Source organism: Cydia splendana, chromosome 17, assembly GCF_910591565.1.
Source record: "Cydia splendana chromosome 17, ilCydSple1.2, whole genome shotgun sequence".
In the NCBI taxonomy this organism is placed as follows: domain Eukaryota; kingdom Metazoa; phylum Arthropoda; class Insecta; order Lepidoptera; family Tortricidae; genus Cydia; species Cydia splendana.
Window position 1 is genome coordinate 16675810 of NC_085976.1, and position 23570 is coordinate 16699379.

Here is a 23570-nt window from a genome sequence, read left to right on the forward strand (position 1 = left end):
TGAGACAAACGGTATAAAGCGCTGTGTGTGGATTTTTAGTCGCGTGGAGGCGATTGTTATCGAATTAAGCTTGTGCCGAAACGCTGCTTCTTAAAATGGTATCCAGACTTCAAAGTGACAGGTCTGGTCAAAACAAATAGAAATAGAATTTCAAAATATTGATAAAAGTAGAGCTCTTCACGCACGCAACATATCGTAAGTTTGCAAAATGCAATCAACAAACCTGTCTAAAGCGATAAGAAGATTCTCTATATCGGCAACGAAATGTAACACATTTACGGAGGAACTACACAAAAACTACATACCCACGAACCAATTCCAAAGAACGCTTCTCTCTGCGGGATCTGCTGCAATTTCCCTCTTCAATCCATGGCGGGGTGACATGATCGCCTGCCTGGGTGAAGTGACGGGCGGCAATGCTATAAGATACATGAAGGAAAAAATGCTTGAGACAACAGAAGGAAAAGAAATATTAAGTGAGATGCCTCGCATAAATTCTCAAACGGTTTCTTTCGAGCATCTTGAAAATATGCCTGAGAATACTCTAGGAAGGGTATACGCGGACTTTATGAAGGAGAACAACATCACAGCTGACTCGAGGATGCCAGTACAGTTCATTGAAGATCCTGAAATGGCATATGTGATGCAGAGGTATAGAGAAGTGCATGATTTAGTACATGCCTCCTTGTTTATGAAGACCAATATGCTGGGAGAGGTAGATTTAATATTCCTTAAATTTCTTGACTTAGGTTTAATTATTATTTGAAAGCTTAGGAAACATAGCTTTGAACCCTGAACACTTCAACATTAATAAAAAGATATTATTTTTATATACAGTCAAGATCAAAATACTTACTCATGGACAAATTTAGAGGAATGAAAAAAAAAAAGGTTTAACTACTTACTGGAATACAGCACCCAAAGTATTTCAACTTTTTTTGCGTTCCTCTAAATTTGTTGATGAGATTTGTATATGAGAATGTGTAGTCTATGGCTCACAAACATGGGTATACACCAACAAAGTGAAGGGGAAAATAAGAACTATGCAGAGAGCTATGGAGAGAAGTATGACGGGGCTGCGGAAAATATACAAAATAAGACACACAAGAATCAGAGAAAAAACCAAGGTAACCGACACTCTTACCCATGCTCTTAAGCTTAAGTGGAACTGGGCTGGCCATGTAGCCCGCATGACAGACAAAAGATGGACCATACAAACCACAAAATGGAAGGGACCACACGGAAAACCACACGGAAGACCCCCCCCCCCCCCCCCCCCCGCAGGCCGAAGAAACGCTGGTCCGAAAACATTACCCAAATAGCCGGAAAACATTGGATGGAGACGGGAGAAGACAGAGAAAGTTGGAAAAAACTGGATATGGAAGAAAAGGCTATAATTAAAAATTAATATGAGAAAATATATTTAATGATGGAATTTGAGTGTTCTAGTAGGGAAAATTTCAAGCCCAAACCCAGCAGTCGGACAAAATTAGCGTGGATAATTTTTCCAAAATGTTTAATTAATATAAAATTTTGCAGGTAGCTGTAAAATGGGTGGAAGGAATCCAGACGAAACTGCCCATGTGTATCAGTGGTGGTATCTGGGGCGCGGCTCGCCTTAAGCCAAAGCATCGCCAGCTCTACCTCAAATGCTACCTGCCCTGGGCTGTGAGGACTGGACATAATGCTAGGTTTTTGCAAGGTAATGATGTTATATGTTATGTCACCTTTGCCTTTGGGCCTTGGTCAAACTTTTTCTATGTAGGGTAGGTATCTACCCTCGTTTTTTATGGTGGTCATAATAATAAGTATATTGCATCACCACAAGGGTTCCCAATCTTTTTCAGTTTTTGGCGCACCTGCAAGTTTAATCTCGACGCCCTTACGTCGTCTTTACATTGTCTTACTTTTTTTGGAATCTAATTATGATTTAGAGTTTAGATAGGTGAGGACAAAGAGTATTAAATCACTACGTGGTGAGGAGCATTGGCTCACGGCGCCCCTCTTTATTGTCTACGGCGCACAGTTGGGAACCCCTGCATCACCCAGTAATAAATCTGTTTTAATGAGAAGCTAGGCTGAAATTAGCATACCTCATTGATAGCTCTAACAATTGTGTTGAAATTTACTGCACTGAGTCTTACATTTCTGACCAAAACCATCATATTTATTGTATCATTATAAGTCTATTAAGATCCCAGATATCATTGTTTTGTTCTACTGTTAGGCCACGGCGTGGACGCACGTGTCCCGCGGGGCGGCGACCGGCAAATCAAGGCTGTTGATACATTTGGTCAAGCGCAATGTATGCATGTTTTGCTGCCCGACGCCCGGTTGTCCATTTCTCGAATGGTATTAGACTAATATTATTAGTCCACGAACTGTCAAGTCGTATGGGTTGCCATGGCAACACACTAATAATATTAGACTAATATCGTTCGAGAAATGGGCCCCAGGGGCCTATTTCTCGAACGGTATTAGACTAATATTATTAGTCCACACACTGTCAAATCGTATGCATTACCATGGCAACACACTAATAATATTAGACTAATATCGTTCGAGAAATGGGCCCCAGGCCGCATCCTAGACAAGAGCCAGTATATAATTATTAGATACTATTTTCGTTTTCAGGCATATACTTCGAAAAGAGATGGGACCAAGATATCGACGAATTTCATAAGGAGATGAACATTGTTCCATTGCTCAAGAAGTAATACATTTTCTATAAGTATTTTATTGTAAATAGTAGTAGTTTATAGTTGTTATTTTTTTGACAGATTAGTTTAAAAGGTATTAATAAATTGTATAATAATTTCAGAAAGTGTTTCTTCTTTCAACAGATATACAATATTATACATACATTACATACTATGACCTATGAATCTTCGAACCAACTCATTATCAACTGTTTGATACCCAATAGTAGGTTGAAAAAGATTTATCATTTAATTTGTTTCACATGTTATTTGTATCAAAAACGTAAAAAAAAAATGTAAATGTTGTATGTACAATTGTACAGTATGTACAGGCTGTAGACTACCTCCTTAGCCGCTGCAAGTCTGCAAAGATCAAAGAATATAATACTCACTAGGAGAAGAACGATAACTCCATACAAAAAAATGTCCCTTTCAAAAGTTCGTTTATACTACTAGCGCTCTGGTAGGATACCATTGTAATTAGAATTGACAACTCGTTTAGCCTAGCGGGTATTGGCAGTAATCCAGTTCAGGAAGCTAATGGTCCTGGGTTCGAATCCCGGAGAGGGAATTTCTTTTTGTATTTTTTTCTTTTTTGTTGGGGTCAGGTTTTTAAGAGCCCATCAACATGCACACTAGCGCCACTACTGAATACATTAAACTAGTTTTTATGTTACTGGATTCGTCAATCTACCCGTCCAAAGTTAAAACGGCCGTTTTTGTTTTGAGCACATAGATCGACGAATCCAGCAACTTAAATACTAGTTTGATGTATTCAAAAGGTACTTAAATACACAATACAGTCCGTAGCGGCCCCTTTTTTAGATTTAAATAATCACGATTATTTAGCAGTGGCGCTAGTGTGCACGTTGTTGGGCTCTTAAATTAGCATATCACAAATAAATAAAAAAATACGTTAAAAGATAATGATTAGGTACTATATTTAGAAATTCGTCAAATATAAAAGGTAACAAAAAGTTACGTATTAAGATATAAATATTTTCATTCCTATTAGCATTACTGTATATATGTTAGGAGTAATACATATGAATACATACATTGATATGGCAAATGGTTACAAGTTGTTATTACATCTATCCGGTTATCGGACATTTTCTGCTTCACAGCTCCGCGCGGCGTTCTTGATCACCGGGAAACTAGTCTGGATATGCGGCAGATACGTGCCCTTTGAGCTTTTTCCAAGAAATCATATGACGGCCCAGGATTATAATATATTATTATATCACACTCAAGCTATCAATTTGATTGATTCAATTTCTAAAACAAAATAGTCACAAATTAAACAATATAATCTAACTTCCTAATTACTAACGTCGCTAATTCCTAGGGTCTAAATTTACCAGCTCAAACAATGTGAAGTTTTACATCTATGATGAATTTTGATTATAATTTCGGACGCGATATAACGTCCGCGGGTTTACGGGGATAGTAAGATTAAATTATTATATTTGAATTTGGTAATTTAGTACGCTCATTTTTATTTAAATATTAATATATTTCTTACCTTGAAATTATCGCTGTTTCTGGTTTCCACACACACATTAGGGCTTTTCATAATCCGGATAAGAATTGTTGATAAAGTCGCCATTGCCGGATACAGCAAGGAAGGAAGAGAGACAACGGTTTAATTTTAACTAAGCCTGTCTGTGCCAAGACGCATTTAGATATGTTGCTCGTACATATGAATAGTTTTTATTTTAAAAATTAATAGGAACCTAAATAAATATACTTCAAGTGAATAAATCGTTTTATATGAAAACTGATATGATATTTTTGCGTTAAATTACTTTACTGACAGCATTGACATTACAGACTTTTGTAATGACCTATGTTCTTACCGGCCAGACCCAAATCAAGGCCTATCAAAGAGGCCTATTGACAAAGTTTTTTAATTTTATTAAGGAGGGTAGAGGCACGTCTACCCTTCGTAGATTTTATGAACATAGACAAAGACAAACTGAAATATAATAGATAACAATTTACATATATCAAAATATAAATAATAATTTACATATGACTACTTCATAAAATACAAATCAAAATATATTTGATAAAATAATTTCATTTATTCCTAGAAATCGTATAGACAAAGCCAGTTCTAGCAATGTTGCTGTAGTAAAATATTTTTATGTTAATTACTGGCAATCTCGTCTGGGAACGGACAACACATATACAATTTTGAAGGGTCACGTCGTTTCAAGGAAGTCAATAGGCCTTGGCAAAGATGCTGTGGCCAAATGGGGTTGGCAACTGTCAAAGGTTTGCCTAGATGGCGCCATCATAGCTTGCCCCTTTTTCTATGAGATTTGGCTTAAAGAGCTGGCATCCAGGGTATTAAAAAAACAAAAATTTGACACAATTCTAGGGATTGACGGGGCAAGCTATGATGGCGCCATCTGCTAAAAACTTCCACCGGCCAACCCCATTGGCCAATGATGATAATAATGATATGAAACAAATAGGTATGTGCCAGAAAATAAAGTTCAGTTCATGGGATTAAAAAAACAAAAACCATAAAAATTACTCTTATATTTCGTAAAATTAAATCTTTACATTACCATGTAACATTTAACAAGATCACATCTTTATCACTTATATACGAAATGTCCCTAGCATGGTAAATTTTATCATGGAATATTCAAATCATCATAATCAGTTCCTTAGAATCCGTGAGTCGTTACGCCTTGGGGACTCGTGAAGAAAAAAACGTATTACAGTCAGCTGACTTTTCAATCTTTTTCGCAACCCATGAAAAGACCACCCTGACATTGACATACATCTAAGGACTGGCCTTACGGGCACTAAAAATGGTACTAGTTCAGCGGTGTCACTTACGAATTCGAGCCAATCGTGCATGCTAACGCAACTAGTTGCGAACAATCGCGCGCGTGATGCGAACTCATCAACCAATCGCGTTGTAGCGGTGTTTATTGCCCGTAAGGCCAGTCCTTAGATATCTACGTCAATGCCCCCTGACCTTTTCATGGGTTGAGAAAAAGATTGAAAAACACTTGAATTGGTTGAAAACGTCACATATAGCATGATTATTGATTTTAACATTCAGCCTAGCCAAGATGCCAATCGTTTGTGCCGTATCGAACGAAACGCTAACGTCTCTGTCGCACTTAAAATGTAAAGAGTGATTGAACTTATTTGGCTTGCTTTATATATATCTTATAGTCTTATTACTATACTGCAAACCGTAATTCAAGACCAAAAAAAGTAAGAAATTGTTGCCACTTTTCACTAGCGCGTCTTGTATTTATGTAAAAATAAGTAAATAAAAGTACTTTTTTAAATCGCAGGAGTAAAATTACTAATAAATAAATTATCTTAGCGTGATTATTTATCAAAAGGAATTTACAGAATTTACTATTTTACAAACAAATTATTGCAGTGGCAACATTGTCTTACTTTTTTCGGTCTTGAATTACGTTTTGCAGTTTCCGAATTCCGAGTTCTACGATAAAATATAACATGCTATTAGAGGATAATGAAAGAGATAACAAATTCTTAGTGTACTGCAATATTTATATGTTTTTTAAAACATATAATGTCAATAATTATACATACATAATATTTAACGTTTAAAGTTGCTTTTTGTCACTTCGTAAGTTTCATGGGAAAGCTTATAACAGAGGGCCTACCGCGAACCACGTTCGACGTGTTACCTCTCTTTCACATTTACGTACGAGCCTACAAGTGCGACAGAGAGGCAACAAAACAAGAGTTATTACACTATCGGTGGTATCACAAAACAAGAAATACAATTTTGAACTTTGTTGCTTATGTAGTAAGATACTAAATTCCAATACACACGCCCTAGAATTGTTAGCTGTTTAGAAGCTATGGATACATTTTAATAATTGCGCTGTGCGCTTTATTGGTGTTGCACCAAATTTTTAACAAAATAGCATACTTTATACTTACACTATAACAAGAGAAATGTATATGGTACGAGTTTCTCCAAAGAACATTACGTTAGGTAGGCGAGGTGTGATATCATACGTGTATAGGCAGGTCCACTTCACACAGAGCGAGCAGCCTCGCGAGGAAACTCGTACTGTACATTGTACAAATGGCCCTAAGCATGGCAGTGTATAACAGGTCCACCTGGTGTGTAAGGTAACGTAGCATATGTATGTAACTTAAGGGTGTCACATCTCTTTAAAAAAACCTAAAATAATGGTTGTAATAATAAGATTATAAGAGCATCTCTGCACTCTTGCCGCCGCAGTTATGTAGCTCGGTAGAGCGTCCGTCGAGCTTACGAGCCACTCGTACCACACGCGGTGCGAGTCCACGCAGCGCCAGAACCGAGCCGTGATGACGGAGCCTTTACTGACGAGGCGCGTAGAGTCATATGTAGAGCGTGTGGTATTATAAGAGCATCTCTGCACTCTTGCCGCCGCAGTTATGTAGCTCGGTAGAGCGTCCGTCGAGCTCGACGAGCCACTCGTACCACACGCGGTGCGAGTCCACGCAGCGCCAGAACCGAGCCGTGATGACGGAGCCTTTACTGACGAGGCACGTAGAGTCATATGTAGAGCGTGTGGTATTATAAGAGCATCTCTGCACTCTTGCCGCCGCAGTTATGTAGCTCGGTAGAGCGTCCGTCGAGCTCGACGAGCCACTCGTACCACACGCGGTGCGAGTCCACGCAGCGCCAGAACCGAGCCGTGATGACGGAGCCTTTACTGACGAGGCACGTAGAGTCATATGTAGAGCGTGTGGTATTATAAGAGCATCTCTGCACTCTTGCCGCCGCAGTTATGTAGCTCGGTAGAGCGTCCGTCGAGCTCGACGAGCCACTCATACCACACGCGGTGCGAGTCCACGCAGCGCCAGAACCGAGCCGTGATGACGGAGCCTTTACTTACGCGGAGCGGCGACTGGAATAACATAAATTTAGTTAAGTGTTATCTGCTATTTATAAATCTATTATACCACGTCGGCGGCGAATAAGCATACGGCCCGCCTGGTGGTAAGCAGTTACCGTAGCCTATGGACGCCTGCAACTACAGGGGTGTTACATGCGCGTTGCCCTTTAAACCTCTTTATAATTCCGGTGTATTCCCATTTGTTTCCGCCCCACGTGACTCCCGCCATAGCGGGGACAGATGGGAATGATTCATATGAATGCACCTATTCCCATCTGTGCCCGGCGGGGACAATACCTCGCGTGCCCGGTGGGACTGGGAATACACCATAATTTGGATACGTAATTTAAGAAACTTATTTCGAAACGTTATTAATAGGTTTAGAGGCCTTTTTTTTTGTAGTTTTATTTATCTGTTTATGTTATTGTATGAATATTTTTTTTTTGTGTCTTAATATAAGGCAATAAAATAAAATACCTTGATAGGAATAAAGACGGGAAACCAGGATATCATGCCGTTGCTATGCGTGGCTGGTACTATGCTGATTTCTTCGTCGCCGAACAACTGGCAGTCGAAGTACCCGCCGAAACCGTGCATCACATTGTCCTAAAAACACATAGCATTACAATGCAGTTATGAATTTGTTTTATGGCTCCGGTCCCAAAGCGACCCTATTACTAAGACTCCGCTTTCCGTCTGTCCGTCCGTCCGTCCGTCTGTCACCAGGCTGTAACTCGAGAACCGTGATAGCTAGACAGTTGAGATTTTCACAGATGATGTATTTCTGTAGCCGCTATAACAACATACATATGTTTATATGAAATAGTATGTTGTTCAACATAAACATTTATATTTAATATTAAATTTTTCGTACTTTTTAATTTTTCTTGCACCTATTACTGATTGTTCTCTGTTTGGCCCGAGAGGGTTAACTGGTAGAGAATGCCTTCTGGCATTAAGTTCGCCTTTTGTACAATTTTGTGCAATAAAGTTAAAATAAATAAATACTAAAAACAAAATAAAATATTTAAGTCCCAAGGGGCTCCCATACAACAAACGTGATTTTTTTGTCGTTTTTTGCGTAATGATACGGAACTCTTCGTGCGGTTTTTATTTATTTTTGTGTTGATATTTTTTCTTCTATAAGAAGTCCAAAAAAAGAAAAGAAAAAAGATTCACCTGTTGTGCGGTCCATGTCAGGGTGCACTGTCTCCTGTTATCTGTGGCGGGGAGCCCTTGAAAATCTGTTACGCCTTGGCCTTCGTGGTCCCGGACCGGCTTGGCGGGATGCTCAAATGTGAACACGGGCTGTGAATAATATAATTGTTACAAGTTAAATAAACGTAACGATTCAAATTCTACAATGCCAAGTAGTTTTGTAATTTTCTCGCAAATATAATAATAAAATAACGGCCCTTTCACTGGTCGTAACGGTTCGCTTCAGACTTAGGACTCGTGTATACTAATGCAAACTGAAATGGCCATATAAACCTTAATGTGACGAAATAAAGTATATCGATGGCCAGTTGAGTGTGTTGAGGGTCTTTAGGAGTACAATGACATTCCGCAGTAGTAACAAAAGTATCAAAACTAAATGTTTACCTTTGTCTCAGCGATATCATGTTTATTTTGCATATAAACGACCCAAAGCATCTCCAGATTATTCTTATGTGGTGCCAAAGCTGTGGCTGCCTTCGCAGCGGCCCATAGTCTGGGACTAGATACGGGTGCTACGTAGGAAGTGTAGCGGTGCGGGATGGAGATGCCGTCTGGTTTGAGGAGACCGGCGGCGCCGTCTAGGCATTCAGGGGAGAGCTCGTTGTCGCCCCACGAGCCTGGAACAAGTTAAACTTTATTGCACAATAGAAAACATTTACAAATGGCGGACTGTATGCCTTAAGGCATTCTTTACCAGTCACCATAGGCTATATACTTTTGCTTTAATAAGTAATAGTTACTGATTTTTAAAAAGCGTTGTTCAATTAAAAGACGCGTCAAGATCGCGTAGTCTTTTTCTAATGCTAAAAAAAAACGAACTATAAAACGGAAAATCTTGAATCTTCTTCTTCTTCTTCCGGCCTTGTCCCATTTCTAATTGGGGTCGGCTCTCCTAATCCTCCTTCTCCAGAGATATCGTTTCTGGGTCGTTGCTGGATCTAAATTGTTACTGGAGAGATCCTTTTTAGGGTTCCGTACCCAAAGGGTAAAACGGGACCCTATTACTAAGACTTCGCTGTCCGTCCGTCCGTCCGTCTGTCACCAGGCTGTATCTCACGAACCGTGATAGCTAGACAGTTGAAATTTTCACAGATGATGTATTTCTGTTGCCGCTATAACAACAAATACTAAAAACAGAATAAAATAAAGATTTAAATGGGGCTCCCATACAACAAACGTGATTTTTGACCAAAGTTAAGCAACGTCGGGAGTGGTCAGTACTTGGATGGGTGACCGTTTTTTTTTGCTTTTTTTTTTTCGTTTTTTTTTTGCATTATGGTACGGAACCCTTGGTGCGCGAGTCCGACTCGCACTTGCCCGGTTTTTTAATAACATCCTCGTGGCAGTGGCAGACCCCTTACTACATGGATGTTAGTTATGAGGCTTAGCGCACTTTTTGTCATGTGATCATCTGGTCTTCTCATGACATGGCCGTACCAGCGTAAGCGCGATTCTGTGACTTTGTCTTGTATTGGCCTGATCTTGTAGCTTCCGCGGATGTAGACATTAGGCACTTTATCGAGCATGGTCACTCCTGCGGCCCACCTAAGCATCCGCATTTCCGCCACGTGCACTCTGTTCAGCTGTAGCTTGGTAGTCGGCCAGCATTCCGCGCCATAGACCACAACAGGTCTTACTGCGGTTTTATAGACCTTGCCTTTTATTTTTAGAGGCATTCTGGGATCGCAGAGGACACCTGTCAGGTCTCTCCATTTCTGCCAACCAGCATTTATACGGTGCGTTATGTCGGGTGTTATATCGCCGTTTCTTGACAGCATGCTGCCAAGGTACTTGAAGGAATCCACAGTCTTTAGGGTGGAGTTTTGCAGGCTAATGGTGGGTTGAGTAGTTGTCCCGGAGAAATTGCAGTACATGTGCTCCGTTTTCTCTCTGCTGATTTTGAGACCACTGTTTTCGAGGGACGTTCTCCACCTTTCAAGGTTTGCTTCCAGAATAGTCGGGTCTTCATCGATTAGGACGACGTCATCCGCGTATAAGATGCACCAAGGCGCAGGTTGTTGTATCTCTGCTGTCAAAAAGTTCATCACCAAGTTAAAAAGTAGGGGGCTTAAGTTAAAAACGGAAAATCTTGAATGTGGGTGCAATATTGTGGGATCAGTTTTTGTAAGTAGTGAATCCCATAACTCTCGTGCTTGTAACACTACGATTGCACAGGGGTCCTCTACGGCTATATTGGTTTGATCTCCACCACGGAATCCGAGTATGTATAAGTCTACATCTACATATACAATTTTACATACCAAGTAGCTCTGAAACTATGATATCCGCCTTATTCGCTAGCTGCAGCCTCCGCATGTCGCCGGGGACTACGGTGACGTCTCGGGAGCCCCATAGCTCTCGTGCTTGTGCTTCTAATACTACGACTGCGCAGGGGTTTTTCTCTACTGCTATAACCTGGAACAACATAACATAATATTCAACTTTTTCAATCTAGGGAAGTATATACATTCAGTCTTTATGTTGGACTATATACACAGACTTCTCCAAAGCGTTTGACAAAGTTGACCATTCTATTCTCGTCAGAAAAATGAATAAATGGGGTCGACGATAACCTGCTGATAAAGAGTAAGTCTTACTTAGACTAAAGAAGCCAACTTGTCACTATCAACTTCAAAGGCCTACGCAATTGCGCATACATTGAGGTTACATCACGACTGGTGTACCACAAGGATCTCCTTTAGGTTAAGGTATTTTTATACCTGTTTCAGTAGATATAAAAAAAACATCAATGCCTCGACCATAATGGGTTGAGGTGAATTCAGTGCTCACCTTAATCTTCGTCTGCACAATATCGGAAGCATTAAGCGCGGCCCGCACGAGCGGCCCGCGTCCCGCGCCTAGCACCATCACCACGAACGGACCATCTTTTTCCTCTGCGCACTGTTTGTTGTCCCCTGACCCTAGTTGCAGGCGGTTGATCACATCTGATAGATCTTTGGTTTCATTCTGAAAAAAAGGAAAGAAAGGGAAAATCAGTTTAACGACTTAAACTGAAAATATTGACCGAGCGAGAGGGAAAGCTATCCGTAGCAGCTTGGGCAAAAATGCTTTCGTATGTCTCTCCAGCTCTTCTCCTCATAAATATATATTAATATTACCTGTTCACAAGAGCTTTTTTCTCGTTTCTTAAGCAAGTGCTGGAGTGCCTGCGTGATGGCCTTCTGGTACTGATCATATTTGATGGGATCCTTCTCGAAAACGTTGTACGTGTGCGTGTCCAGGTTGTCCGCCAAGGGCTGCAGCGGTGTTTGGAGGTAGTCCTCCCATCTGAATAGGGAAAAGACTTTGTTAATAGGGAATATTACGCAAAACTGTGCGTAGAAGGCGCCACTACCACTATTTGTCACAATCTGGGGGTCTACCGCGAAACAAGAAAATCGAAATTTCGTAATCTAACCTCTCTATCACTCTTGCATATTCGAGCGATAAAGAGGCAGATAACTAAATGCCTATTTTCACGTTTCCCGGTAGGCCCTTGTTAACAAACCGCCTTGATGCATCAATGTCATATTCTATTGTCTGTGAAAACTTGTCAAAAAACAGTTTAAGGCACAGTATGTATAAGATAGTCTATGGTTTACTTGAGGTGCTAGTGCTGCACTCTGGCGGCAGAACATTGCAGTAATTATTATTAGGGTATCCTCATTCATTGCATGTACGAGTACACGCGCTAAGCATAGCGCAGATGGGCGCGTTGCAATCGCTTAAAAAATAGATACCTGTATAAATCCAAAGAAACATACATCAAATACTATGGAATCAGACCGACATGGTGACAGATAAAGAGGCGACCATGCTAACGCCGCAGTTTTACGTATTTCTTATGAAACTGCTGGAGCGCCTGAGAACATGATCTAATAATGATCCAAAATTGGTCAAGACCTAAAGTGAAACGTCGTACCCCCTGGCGTAGTCCATCATAGGGTCCTGGTTAGGCGCGGGCCGGCGGGCCCACAGGCGCGCCACGTACTGCCGGTAGTGCTCCGCGCTGGCGCGCCGCGCGCCGCACACCACCACCTGCGCCTCGCGCTCCACCAGGCTGATCAGCACTTGCTGGTGCGCCCGGGACAGGACCGGGTAACTGCGAAAAAAGAAAATGAATCAGGTGATCCGTAGTGACAAACATCTTAAAGTGGTTAAGTTAAGGTACACTCCAAGGGGTAGCTAGATATCACTCGTATCTTAATTTGACATGCTCGTATAACTACAAACATCCCTTCTTGGGCTCCCCTACCAGGTTAACAGTTCCTGCTGAAATACCGCAGCCAATAGTTTACTCTACAGATTAGCTGTCTTCTCTTCTTCTTCCTCAGCAAATATGCGCCCACTGTTGGGCATACGCCTCTCCAAATCTCCTCCAAGCAGCCCGATTTACTGCTTCTCTCCTCCAGAGTGGGCCTGGAATCTTTTTAATATCATCCTCCCATCTTGTTGGAGGTCTGTGATCTGTCTTTTTGAACGAGGCCTCCACGCTAGGACACGCTTGCTCCATCTCCTATCATCTCTGTGACATATGTGCCCGGCCCAGACCCATTTCAGAGCTACTAGAGATTAGCTGTGCGAGACAGGAAGTCAACTTACCCTTTCTTGTTGTTATGGAAGATATTAGTAGGAAGTATAACAGCCTTCACAGGTTCCCCGAGCCACCTCTTCACGATTTCCTCAGGTGGAAGATCGGCGGAAAGCTCCAGGACCACACCTGCGCGCTTGTCCCATTGTAGTCTGTAACAAACATATGGGTTTTATTATCCTTGTAACTTGGCAAAAGAGGCCAGGGCAGACCACAAATGCGTTGGGAGGAAGACATAAAAAGAACAGCCGGCACAGACTGGATGTCAACAGCACAAGACAGGGACATATGGGCAGCACTGGAGGAGGCCTATACCCACTAGGGATTCATTAGTAAAACACATACTTATTATAAGTTTTAGTTTTATTTTCAAATTTTTATGTAAACATTTTACAATGAATAAAGGGCTTTTTTATTTTTTTATTTTTTTTATTAAGGCACAATACAAAATATTTAATTCTATTATGAATTTAAAACATTGTTGTGTAGTATTGTTGTATGAGCTTCGTTTGTTTTGAGAAAGCAATGAAATAAAATAAATACTACTTTATTTGGCTTATAAAAGGTCCCAGTGTATATTGTAAATTGTAATGCACATCAGGCCTTACAAGGATATAAGCACTATTCCTATTATAAGAATAGTAAGCATTTACATTTACAAAAATTTAGTTTTAGCAATGAACATAAGGACAGTTATAGTGTAAAATGGTGTAGGAGGCAACACAGTTGTACTGCCTGCGGCTTAGTTTTTTAAAAGCAAAATTGCACAGATGTATAATTACAAAATTACACACAGTTATGAAGTGTTGACTCTTTGTTAACACTTCATAACCATACATCGGGGTTTTCGGTGCGGGAATGATTTCATGTATTTATAACTTTGTTTATTATAGAAGAATAGAATAGAATAGAATAGAATAAAAGAAATTTATTCAGAAAACGCTTAAATTTAGGTATTATATGAGACAACAGAACTAATTTATTATTAAACGTCACTGAAAAGGTCTCCACTCAGCGTAATGTCAAGATACCATCTAAGGATCTCGACGCTGGTCTTCCGTGGAAACCCTTCCGAGAGAGCGCAACTACATGCTAAAGTACAAATTTTATATAATGCAAAAATTTCAAGTAAATTTATTAAAGCTCAAATTATTATTCAATTAAAAACTAAAGTAAAACTAAAATAACAACCTACGGTACCTAAACAGTCATTAATTTGGTTTATCTGGCATACAAGGTGAAATAAATTATTTAGCAGGCGTTCGTTCTAGTAGGGATGTCACAGGAGTAATAGGAGTATATATACCCAATAATTATATTTTTTGTAAGATTAAAATGTGTTTTTTGAATTTACATTTAAATGAACCAATTGATGGCGAGTTCCTTATAGGTGGAGGTATATTGTTCCAGCACTTCTTGTAAAATAATTACCAAACTATGAATTAAACGTATTACTACCTACGTTTAATTCAAATCCAAAGGTCCAAATGTGCTTAGAAATGTTAAATTAGTATCGTTTTTTACCTGTTATTTGGCTAGTGTAAAACATTCCCACACCGAAAACCCCGATGTATGTTCATAACTTCTTGGTATGGATGATACTTACAAAAGACATAAGTCTCAATAAGAACTCAAGTCTCTACTTAATGACTAGAGTCTGAAAAACTGAGTCGACTCTTAAAGCAGAGGGCGTCCCTGCACTACATATACATGTACAAAGCAGAGGACTCAAAGGATCAACCAACACTACCTCCGCCCTGAAAATTTGATGTCAGTCCCAGACATACCTTTCATGAAACTTGGACCACCACAGCCACGGCTCGTTCCATGCCTCCTCGTCATCATCTAGGCCTCGGACCACAGTGTCCCTTAAGGTCCGGCTGCACTGCATGGGTACTTGAGCCCATATCAATGTGGGGTGATGGCTGGAATACAAATATTTTCTTAGCCATAAAAAAAGTGCCTAGAATTTTGAATTAAAAAACATATTCAAATATTTTGTAAATAGTGTCAGTGAAAACACTAGTGTCAGTAACAACTCACCTAACCTAAGTTAGATTTTAAATTTTTTAATTTGTGTTGACTGTGATGTTATAATCTTGAGATTACAAGGGTGTCTTATAACAATTATTAATATTCAATGTGTTTCTTATTGGAACTAATGAATAATATGATTTAAGAACAAATCTGAGAGCAGATGAACTTTATTATAGTTTCCATAAGATATTAATAAAATAAAAGTTTACTTTTCTAACCTGTTTTCCAAATAACTCAGCAGATTCCGGGCCAAGTTGTGGCTATTCTCGCCATGCACCGTAACTAGAAGGGCCGGCAGCCCCAGACCTTTGGAATAAGACAACTCCTCATTCATACAGTCTTCATGCCTCTGTCGCACTACTTCGTTCGGACTATCTACGTTTAAATACGGAGACAACCTTCCTACTATCCTACTGGTCCAATCTTGCGGTGAAAGGATCATATCCGACCGCGTGAACCCTCCTACTCTAGTCCCATCAGCTATATGATGTCTTCGAAACCTGGGGTGCACAACCGGCGTCACGATAAACGAGTAGTTTGCATGAAATGCTTCAGTTAAACTTCCTTGCAAATCTGGCGCCACTATGTATTCCAGACCGCACGAAACCTCTTGTTGCGACATGGTTAAACTTTAAATAAGCCTTAATTACAGTTAAAATGTAATTTTCCTTTAAAAACACGCACGCGAGGAGAAAATAACCAAACAAATCAAAACGCCTTTCGCCTCGTCTCGTCTGCACAGATTAATAATATGTAGCTAGCTACAGATGGGACAGTGCCCTTGTGTTAGTTCCCTCTACTGCAGTTGTGGCGCTGTTAACTTTTCTAATCTGTGGCACTTATTTGACAGTCTAGACTAGGGATTTCAAGAATGGAACTTATCGATATCGATATTCTTTAGTGTTGTGACTACGATAAAAAATACGATGAATGACAGGAGGGTCTTTAAAAAATACTTTCAAAAAGGAGAATAAAAATAAAACTAGAGAAGGAATGTGTTTATACAATATTTATTTTCAATCTTTTGTTGCTTTTTGTCGCAAACGATGCGCTTTGTACTTTTTATAAGCAGTAACATGCAAAGTATGCATTTTTAAAATATATTTTTCTTCAATTTTGCCGTTTAAAATTCTGTTGATGATATTACACCAGTTGTGTACCTGTAATCGTATTATTAAAGTCATAAAATATTTTTTTATTAATATTTTATGACTTTTGCACCCCAGCCAAGACAAGTCGCAGCGTGATTTTATTAAAGCAATAATATTCTTTTTAATATTATTTGAATGGCATGCCGCGTTTAAATAATTGTGTATTATTTGGGCACATTCCCTATACAAACATACTATTCTCGAATTTGGGTAATTCAAATTGGCATTTTTCAATCTCTTGTACTCCCTATGTTTAATGTATTCATGGATCCCTTGCTTTTCTTCTGTTGTATAACTTTTTGCACATTCATTACAGTTTGCTTTTTTTGTTATTTTTCGGCATATGTATCCCGCCGTATACGCGGACGTTTGGACGTTCATTCTTTCAGTTACAATTTCTCTATAATTAATTTTGTCCTGATGGGACAAGGGGACTGAAGACGATGACGGCGTATTTAAATTTCTGGGCCAGTTTTCTTTCTCATCCTGAGGTGATGTTGTCAAGAACAGATTACCTAAATTAATTAGGGTTTCGCCGTCATCGTCTTCACAGTTCATTGATGTGGACTGTGGAGCCAAGATATTTGAGAGGACTATAGATTTAAAAGAATATATAAAAGTGTTTGCGTCGGGATTTACATTTCTGTAATTAATTGCTCTTATACGACCAAAGAAGTTTTCGATCGGATCCTGATTGACAAAACGAGGGTAAAAGTATTTTACTTTGTATGTAGAAAATAATATTTTTGACAATCCAAGGAAACTTTTTAATGTGGTTATCCACCCTTCCAAGCACGGAACGCGTACATGCCTTGGCTGGCCATTACGTATCGCCAGTTTGCTGTGACGGTCTAAAAATGACATACTTTGCAATGTTCTTATAGCATTTAGCCAAAAATCCTTATGGCTTGAAGTTTCTTTGACGGCACATCTGAGTTTGCCTTTGCCTTGGCCTGGCGATCCATTGACGCTGTCAAAAAGCTCGTCAAAAAACAAGACGACCGCAGCTGTCGTCTCCATCGTCTCTTGTGGACTATTCACTCGTTTGTCTGAAAGAATAAATGGGTATCTACAATGATGCTAATAAAACATATTATGTAAAATACAACTACAAATAATACTACTACACAGTAATGGGCGGACGACGGATGCAATATAAATCAAAATCATGTTGTCTTATTTAAACCAATTTTAATTACGTATATCGTTTGACATGATTTTGACGTATATTGCATCCGTCGTACATGTCATCTTGAAACTTAAGTTATTGTCAATAGAGGTGACAGCAGGGTGTCATCTATTGGGCATAAGCATGTCGAGCACTAGTATGTTTACCTTACTTAGATTTTATAAACATGCTATGCAAATAATGCATGGCATGGCATTATTATTAATATCTGCAATGTCCTGCCGCCAGCAGCACTAGCACAAACTGTAAACCATAGAGTATTTTATATTATAGTCGTACAGTCAGCAGCAATAGTTGCTAAGCGGGTGAGGTGTAAAGTGTAATTCTATGGAACTTGCTAACTATGTAAACAAAAGTCACTAGTAAATTGACATACAGAGACAATTTCAGTATGGCGGTTTGTTTACATAGTTAGCAAGTTGCATTGAATGACACTTTACAAAATGATCTTGACGCGACTTTATTGTTAAGAGAATAAGAGCGCGTCAAGGTAATTTTGAACACCTCGCCCGCTTAGCAACTTCTGCTGCTGACTATACTATACCGTAAACACTTATTTGACAAGTTTTCACAGATTATTTGTTACGAATAAATATGGCATGATGCATCAAGGAGGTTTGTTTACTGTTTGTGCTAATGATGCTCCCTACGAAGATTTTTGCGTTATATGCCCTGGGTTCTCTTATTTATCGCCGAAAATGGTATGGCCGATTATCACTTCCCAACTCACGTTTGGCGGAATTTTATTTCGCCGAATTTTTATTTCCAAACTTATCAAATGTTTTTTTTTTATTTGCCAACCGCACAGTTACCAACTAAACGTTTGGTCTGTGTTTTATAATGTCAATTTTCAAAATGCCAACTTTCATGTCGTAGAATGTTTTAGTTGGCATAATATACACTTAGTTGTTTCTTGTCTACCAATTGTTTCATTTGGTCAGACTGTGCCAAAGGGGGGCCGTTTTGTAGGAATAACTTTTCTCTAAAATCAAAAATGGCCGAGATATTTGACACGAAAGTTGGGATATACGACCCGAAAGTGTAATTACGTTTTTTAGGTTGTTGAAAAAAAAATAACCTCAAAGACTAAGGCGGGAGCAAAGCTCCCCCCTTAGTCTTCTAACCTAACCATATCCAAGTCGGCTCTGCCCAGGAAGGTCTTGCTCGCTCGCTTCGCTAGCTCGCTGCCACTGGCTTCAAATATTAAAATATACATTATAAAAAGTCGAACAACTCGGCCATTTTTGATTTTTTGGGATGTATCTTTTTCTTATTTGTAACTTGCCTAATGTATGAAAAGCGAACTGTAGCTTCAACGAAACGTTATTCGTCCAAGAGTTGTTCGACCAAATGAAAGATTTGACACATGATAAGTCTCCCAAAAGTTTAGAGGCGTTATAATAATCTGCTTTACAATAATTCTACCAATTGAAACGTTGTCATACAAAAATTTGCTAATCGTTAGTTGTCAAAGTGAAACGTCGGCGAAATGTTGGTTGGCAAATGAAATTCCGCCAAAAATAGTTCTGCGAAAAGGCAGAACACCTATGCCCTGCCCTGTTACTAAGTAACCAAATTAACATAAAGACGGCTTCTTAACTATACTATAAATATGTGAAATAAATAATGAAGCTAGTTGTGTATGTAAGTGGAAACATGTCACACAGTCACAAGTATGCATAGGACATAGCATTACTATAGTACTAGCGAGCAGCCCCGGCTTCGGACGGGTTATACAAAACCTAAACATTTTTAACCTTCGTCAAAAGTCATTCTTCAATCAAATCGTCAATCAGTGATTCTTAGATAAGATTATCAAGAGAGTATTGATAGGTGAAAACCGAACATACATACTGACAGACGCGGCGGGGGACTTTGTTTTGTTACTGATTTTTCAAATAGGATACCTACAGATGTCAACTTAATACAATTTTACAAGATGACAGCTATCACCATACTCAAGCATTCAAAAGTTAGGATTAGGACTAAAACCCACACCATGAGTCACTGACAGTGTCTTAACAGACATATATGCTAATGTCAATGTAATTTACTTTCTATACATCTCGCTCGCACTAACACGCGAGTACGAGCGAGATGCATAGAAAGTAAGTTAACGTTTATGTCAGTACCAAACTGGTGGTAGGCACATAGTTCCGTCTGTGCATGATGTTTTCAAATGCGTCGTTTTGTAGCAAAATATGTCACATAGTCGACTTTAAGAGAAGATAACTTTTAATAGGCACAATTTATCCCTAATTCTTATAAAAACTTTTTGTCGATATAATAAAAAAAAGTTGTTCAAATACTTAAATATAACTTGGTAGTTGGTAGACTTACGAACACTGTCGGTAAATTTCAGCATTGCAGCAGTTCGGGCGCTTTAAACTTGTGCCGCCATTTTCACTTTCATCTTTTTTATCTTCTTTGGGTCTACGTGATCTGCCGTCAGTCTCGGTAGCGCTCTAGTGTGGCCGCCTTGCATATCCGTGTCGTACACATATAAAATGTCCTTCCACGACGCCGTTTTCCCATTGAAGATAATATCCTTGTCCAGGAAATTGTTCCGGATTGATTTTAATAAATGTGGTGGGTCATGAAATATAAATAAATCATGTCCAGCTACATGTACTGTATCTGAAAAGAGTGAAAATAAGGTTAGAGTGAGAACCATAATCTGTGGGTTTTTAATCTCACTGTGAATTTAGAATCCATTTTACGAAGTTATTATAACGGTAAAACTAACTTGCTCTTAAGACGAAAGTGGAAGACCCTTTCGAAATTGCATTTTCATACAAACGTAGAACTCATCTTCCTCTCTGAATATTAACATTATTGAAAATATTCTGATATAATTTGTTGTACATATTAAGTATCAACCACACCCATGCCCCTATGTTTGATTTTTTTATTATTGGTATAAGAGTTAGGACTGTTAGATAGGTATTTAAAAAAAATTATGAAATCTGTTTTTCGCTCCTACTTTTTATAACAATCAAATCATCGAAAAAGTCAAACGTAGGAGGCCATAGCTTTCCTTAATATATACCAAATTATGTAAAAATATTTTCCACAATGTCAATATCTAGAGAGGAAAATGGGGACTATGTTTGTATGAAGAAACAACCGTCCCCTTTCCTCTTAATGCAATAGGTTTTTGACGATATTCATTGCCAAAGAAAACAAACAGCCTATTGTAAGACTAAAATTTAGATAAAACCCACCACATGGTCTTTCTTCGGGTGTTTGTAGTCGAGCGGTTGTAGCTTGAAGATTTTTAAAACATGACCGGAATGTTGAACCCTGATCACACACTAGGGCAAGAGGTATCAGGCCAGCCTCAGAAAGCCTTGGAATGATTTCTTTTAATATCCTTTCCAAATCTGGTGCAGAGACAGTTCCGGCACAAAAATAATAGACTATGCTTTGTCTCCACGATGAGCAAATGCCTCTAACCATAAAGACAAGAGCGTGGTCGGCAAATTTTTTCTTGCGTTCTCCCGCTATTTTTTCGAAGCCGTTTATAACATCTTTATTCTCATTGTATATCAGATGTGGCGTCAATGCTACTTCATCAAACACCAATGAACACAATCTCTTTGACGTCTCCCAGTTTTTCGTGCTCTGTTTAATGTGATCAAAGACTTTTTCATTTATTCCACATTCGAATACAATTTTTTGCGACAGACGTGCTAATGTTCTTTTCGTCGGTAAAGCAAAAATATTTTCTAATAATTTATATCCCTTGGGACTTTGCTTCATCAACGCGAGCGCGAATAATTTGTCTTGAAAAGTAAATCTTCTTGCCATCTTGTTTTTTCTTGCAAGTCTCAGTTGCATTAACAGAAAGGCCTTAGCCTTTTTGTTAAGTTTTTCAAAATCCTGAAGAATATCTAGGCTTGCATATTCATGTGCACTTTGGAGCCTTTCCGCTGCTGGTTGACCGAGACTCTCTGCAGCGATTTGTTTCGTCTTTTTTATGTAGCGTCGAGTTTTTGAGTTAAACTCTCGTACTGACGAAGTATCTGAAATAAATTTAATTAATTAATTATTTCCATATCTATAGAAAGGTGTTACTTAGGTATATTCAAAAATATTATTGATAGCTCGAATGATGAACAATAATTTTAACTAGAAATTTAATATGTCCAACTTTTTATTATTGATACTAGCTTTAAATTTCGACTATTCTTGCAATAGTTATCTGACATACGTCAATTACGTCATACTACCTATACTATCGACACCATTTAAAAAACTCAATAAAGTTGCGTTGTTTTATTACAGAGATCATATGTCCACCTTCAGTCACCATCATCGGGCCAGCTTAATGGTTCAGTTGACGTCAAATATATGTTTCCATTTTTCGGTTCCGGGTTCAAATCCTGGTAAGGACATTTGATTTGTGAGTTCATCACAAATATTCGCTGCTGAGTTACGGATGTTTTCTATGTATTTAAGTATTTATCTATATCTAACTATTATTATACATATAATTGTCGTCTAGTATCCACAACACATTACAATCCTTATTTAGCATACTCTTGATAGATTTGTGTAAGATTGATGTTCATATTTTTTTTATTGCCCTTACCGGGATACCGGGATTCGAACCCATGACCATCGGCTTCACAGGCAGGGTCACTACCCACTAGGCCACACCGGTCGTCCAATTATTATCAATTGTCATATTGTTATTAAATACTTATATGGAAATGGATTGAAACACACACCTTTCGTGGTAAGTTGCTTTGACGTGTGGGCCAACGGGGCATTCGTGGACTCTTTGCTGGTGACAGTGTCTGACAATTTGTCAGCGACATGTTGTTCTGAAAAAGGCAGAATATTTAATGATTTTTTTGTTCGGTACCTATTAAAATTTAGATATCCTTGTTGCTAACGCTAACTAGCGCACGGTAGTGTTTGGTAAATTGTATAGGCAAATGCACATTTGTGTAAAGTATTTGATATCATAGTATTGCCAACGTCTTAGGCTGCGCTTCCAACAGAGATGTACTTGTCATGTACCAATAGGAACACTTCATTTACCTATCCTCGCTCAGCACAGCACTAATGGATACAGCCCAGCGTGCAGCGGAGAGAGATTTTTGTACATACAACAAAACAAGAGAGGCCTCCCCGCACCCTGCTTGGTTATTTGAAAAGATCTCGCTACACACCCGCGCTACGAATTCACGCACCGCTCAGCTTCCCTAATTTGACTTCAAATATAGTTTGAAAACACACCTGCGGAAATATGTTCCTCGGAGAATTGAGTTGTACCAGTGACATTGTACTGATGGGTGATGTCCATCAATGGCTTTCTGGAGCAAGAGAGTCCTGAAAAAGATGAAAGATGTATTAAGTACCAGTACCTACAAAGTTCTCGACAAGAAACATACAATAACAATACTCTTTATTGCACACCTCACCAAACTCGTAGTTTACAATAAATGTACAGTAATATAAACAAAGACAATAGAGGCAACAACAGGCGGTCTTATCGCTTAAGAACGATCTCTTCCAGACAACCTTTGGGTATCGGAGACAATAGAATTAGAATATACGGTAGGTGGCGCAAAGAAAAAAATATGAAAAGTCGAATTGAATAAATATCGTAAAATATATAATTTGTTGCTAATCCATCATTAAGAAAAAAGTAAACAATAAAAGAGGCCTCAACAGAGTATTGTTTAACTAAGTGTCAAATTAAAATACCTTAGGGGATATGAAAAGTATAATACTTCTCTGTTAATTTATTTAAATTTTCGTTCACACATTACC

The 23570-nt window shown here is 38.9% G+C and overlaps 2 protein-coding genes and 1 long non-coding RNA gene across 3 annotated transcripts; 2 read left to right on the forward strand and 1 right to left on the reverse strand.

The window, feature by feature from the left end:
* Positions 1-94: 94 nt before the first annotated feature.
* On the forward strand, positions 95-2791 carry LOC134798931 (ubiquinone biosynthesis protein COQ4 homolog, mitochondrial). The gene is made up of 3 exons (XM_063771363.1): positions 95-715; positions 1540-1702; positions 2635-2791. Exons 1-3 carry the CDS (start codon positions 209-211, stop codon positions 2715-2717), a joined length of 753 nt encoding a protein of 250 aa, XP_063627433.1. The 5' UTR covers positions 95-208; the 3' UTR covers positions 2718-2791.
* Positions 2792-5333: 2542 nt separating this feature from the next.
* Positions 5334-7530, forward strand: LOC134798887 (uncharacterized). The gene is made up of 3 exons (XR_010145281.1): positions 5334-6969; positions 7056-7324; positions 7412-7530. It is a non-coding gene; the product is annotated as an uncharacterized LOC134798887 (long non-coding RNA).
* Positions 7262-16165, reverse strand: LOC134798886 (protein arginine N-methyltransferase 5). Its single transcript, XM_063771278.1, has 11 exons — positions 15665-16165; positions 15197-15334; positions 13421-13561; positions 12741-12920; positions 11938-12106; positions 11609-11785; positions 11080-11233; positions 9203-9435; positions 8780-8908; positions 8078-8206; positions 7262-7612 (listed from the first exon to the last, which is right to left on the reverse strand). Exons 1-11 carry the CDS (start codon positions 16066-16068, stop codon positions 7457-7459), a joined length of 2010 nt encoding a protein of 669 aa, XP_063627348.1. The 5' UTR covers positions 16069-16165; the 3' UTR covers positions 7262-7456.
* Between the last annotated feature and the right edge of the window lie 7405 nt (positions 16166-23570).

Coding starts and splice junctions, on each gene's coding strand:
- LOC134798886 (XM_063771278.1), bottom strand. CDS start 16,068: ATGTCGCAACAAGAGGTTTCGTGCGGTCTGGAATACATAGTGGCGCCA. Junction 12,921..13,420: donor TTCCATAACAACAAGAAAGG/GTAAGTTGACTT, acceptor CTTTTTTCGCAG/TTACCCGGTCCTGTCCCGGG. Junction 11,786..11,937: donor AAAAAAGCTCTTGTGAACAG/GTAATATTAATA, acceptor CCTTTTTTTCAG/AATGAAACCAAAGATCTATC.
- LOC134798931 (XM_063771363.1), top strand. CDS start 209: ATGCAATCAACAAACCTGTCTAAAGCGATAAGAAGATTCTCTATATCG. Junction 716..1,539: donor AGACCAATATGCTGGGAGAG/GTAGATTTAATA, acceptor AAAATTTTGCAG/GTAGCTGTAAAATGGGTGGA. Junction 1,703..2,634: donor TAATGCTAGGTTTTTGCAAG/GTAATGATGTTA, acceptor TTTCGTTTTCAG/GCATATACTTCGAAAAGAGA.